Source organism: Corticium candelabrum, unplaced genomic scaffold, assembly GCF_963422355.1.
Source record: "Corticium candelabrum unplaced genomic scaffold, ooCorCand1.1 SCAFFOLD_72, whole genome shotgun sequence".
Classification (NCBI taxonomy): Eukaryota; Metazoa; Porifera; class Homoscleromorpha; order Homosclerophorida; family Plakinidae; genus Corticium; species Corticium candelabrum.
In genome coordinates, this window is record NW_026912690.1 from 1 (window position 1) to 2,102 (window position 2,102).

The following is a 2,102-nucleotide window of genomic DNA, read 5'->3' on the forward strand; positions in this document are numbered from 1 at the left end:
GTGTCAGTCTGTCTGTGTATCTGTCTGTCTGTCTGTTTGTTTGTTTCTCTGTGTGTCTGTCTGTGTGTCTCTGAGTGTCTGTTTGCGTGTCTGTTTGTCTGTCTATCTGTCTGCTTGTCTATTTGTGTGTTTGTCTGTCTGTCTGTTTGTGTTTGTTTGTCTGTCCGTCTGTCTGTCTGTTTGTCTGTCCATCTGTCTGTTTGTTTATTTGTGTTTGTCTGTCTGTCTGTTTGTATGGTTGTCTGTCTGTTTGTCCGTATGTCTGTCCATCTGTTTATCTGTCAGTGTATCACTTTCCTTTGTTGTGTAGTTTGCTATTGTCTAACTAGAGGTACACCTGTATGTCTATGTGTCCATTTCTCAGTTTTCTATCCATCCTTCTCACTTGCTTTCCCATCTACTTGCCCATCTAATCCAGAAGACATTATCCTAATTACTACTCGTGTTAGGTTCTCTTTCAAGGGCGTATGGCGAGACAAACTCAACACAGACGTCTCGTTTCCAATCAACGGGTTGAACGTCAACAATTATGTAGTGGGACCAACAAAACCAGGCAACTACCACCTTTATGGTGTCTCAGTAAGTCAAACGCTATAAATGCACACTTTGAATATGAGCGCGTGTTTAATTGCTCTAATGCTTTACTATTGTAGAATCACAGTGGGAACTTGAATGGTGGACACTGTAAGCACTTTGTTACTTGTAGCTCTTGTAGTGTTAGGAATTGATTATTTATGTGTTTGTGTGGGTAGATACTGCGTGCTGTAAGAGTCCGTTCACTGGCAGGTGGCATACGTTTGATGACAAAGATGTGAGTGAGAAGAGTGAATCGAATGTTCGGGTGAGTTGTGTGTAGAAGACAGTTGATCACACACGCGCGCGTGCACACACACACACACACACACACACACACTTGCACACAAACATTTGCACACACACACACACACACACACACACACACACGCTTGCGCACACACACACACACACACACACACACACACACACACACGCACTTGCACCCACACACACTTGCACCTACACACCCACACGCACGCACACACACACACACACACACACGTACCCGCCACACACACACACACACACACACACACACACACACACACACACACACACACACACACACACACTTGCACACACACACACACACACTTGCACACACACACACACACACACACACACAGACACACACACACACACACGCACACACACACACACACACACACACACACACACACACACAGACACTTGCACACACACACACACACTGCATTTTCTCTCATGCTTTCTTGTATCTTTCCTAGTCTTCTGCGGCGTATATTCTCTTCTACACATCGATTGACTTGCGACCGACACCAACAGCCATGACTCGATAAATCCAGGATATGAACACGAGAAGTGTTAAATATCGTTAGTAGTGTTAGGTTTGACTTTAATCAAATTGTGGCAGTAGAGGTAAGAGATGTTTTCTAGTACTTGCTTTCATTGCAAAGGTATTTGTGCTTGTATTGTGAATACAGATTACAATATTGCTCTCTTGTATTGTAAAGTTTGTCTCTTTATCTTATTTTCAAGCACGGTTATGAATGATTATGATTTAGTATTTCTAAGGGATGAGGCTATACCAAACTATGAACTATGAGGTACATCAGCTTGAGCTCAATAATTGACAATACCCATAGGCAAGGTCTGTATCGAGTCCCCGTATTAGTACTAACTGTTACTGTTTTTGTATATATTTTTAAATATTAGAAATAGTAAGTTGTATAGAATAGATTGTGCCCTGACACATAGCAACACACTAAATGCTGTAACTAGAATACAGATAATATTAGAGTTGACAGGATAGTTTCACTTTGTGTAGTTCTATCACCTTTACAATGTTGTCGGAAATAAGATATAGTCTTAGCCAATAATTTGCCATAAAGATCTAAGTATGAGTCTGTAGAGTCTCATAATTACAACCATGTTATGAGTATGAAGAAAAACTTATACTATATTCAAGTGTATGTGTTTCTCCTCTACTTTAAGCGTCCTTGATCTATGAGGGACTATCTGTTTACCATATGTAATTTCTTCACTAT

At 41.0% G+C, this 2,102-nt stretch overlaps 1 protein-coding gene across 1 annotated transcript; it reads left to right on the plus strand.

Annotated features, from left to right (window-relative positions):
- Positions 1-210: 210 nt before the first annotated feature.
- LOC134197928 (ubiquitin carboxyl-terminal hydrolase 8-like) lies at positions 211-1,641 on the plus strand. The gene is made up of 4 exons (XM_062667281.1): positions 211-579; positions 654-684; positions 753-841; positions 1,323-1,641. Exons 1-4 carry the CDS (start codon positions 235-237, stop codon positions 1,392-1,394), a joined length of 537 nt encoding a protein of 178 aa, XP_062523265.1. The 5' UTR covers positions 211-234; the 3' UTR covers positions 1,395-1,641.
- The last annotated feature ends 461 nt before the right edge of the window (positions 1,642-2,102 follow it).

What these genes read in the sequence shown, in the direction of transcription:
- LOC134197928 (XM_062667281.1), top strand. Translation starts at nt 235, where the DNA reads ATGGTTGTCTGTCTGTTTGTCCGTATGTCTGTCCATCTGTTTATCTGT. An exon ending in GAACTTGAATGGTGGACACT is followed by an intron (nt 685 to 752) that starts GTAAGCACTTTG and finishes TTGTGTGGGTAG; the next exon opens with ATACTGCGTGCTGTAAGAGT. An exon ending in AGAGTGAATCGAATGTTCGG is followed by an intron (nt 842 to 1,322) that starts GTGAGTTGTGTG and finishes TATCTTTCCTAG; the next exon opens with TCTTCTGCGGCGTATATTCT.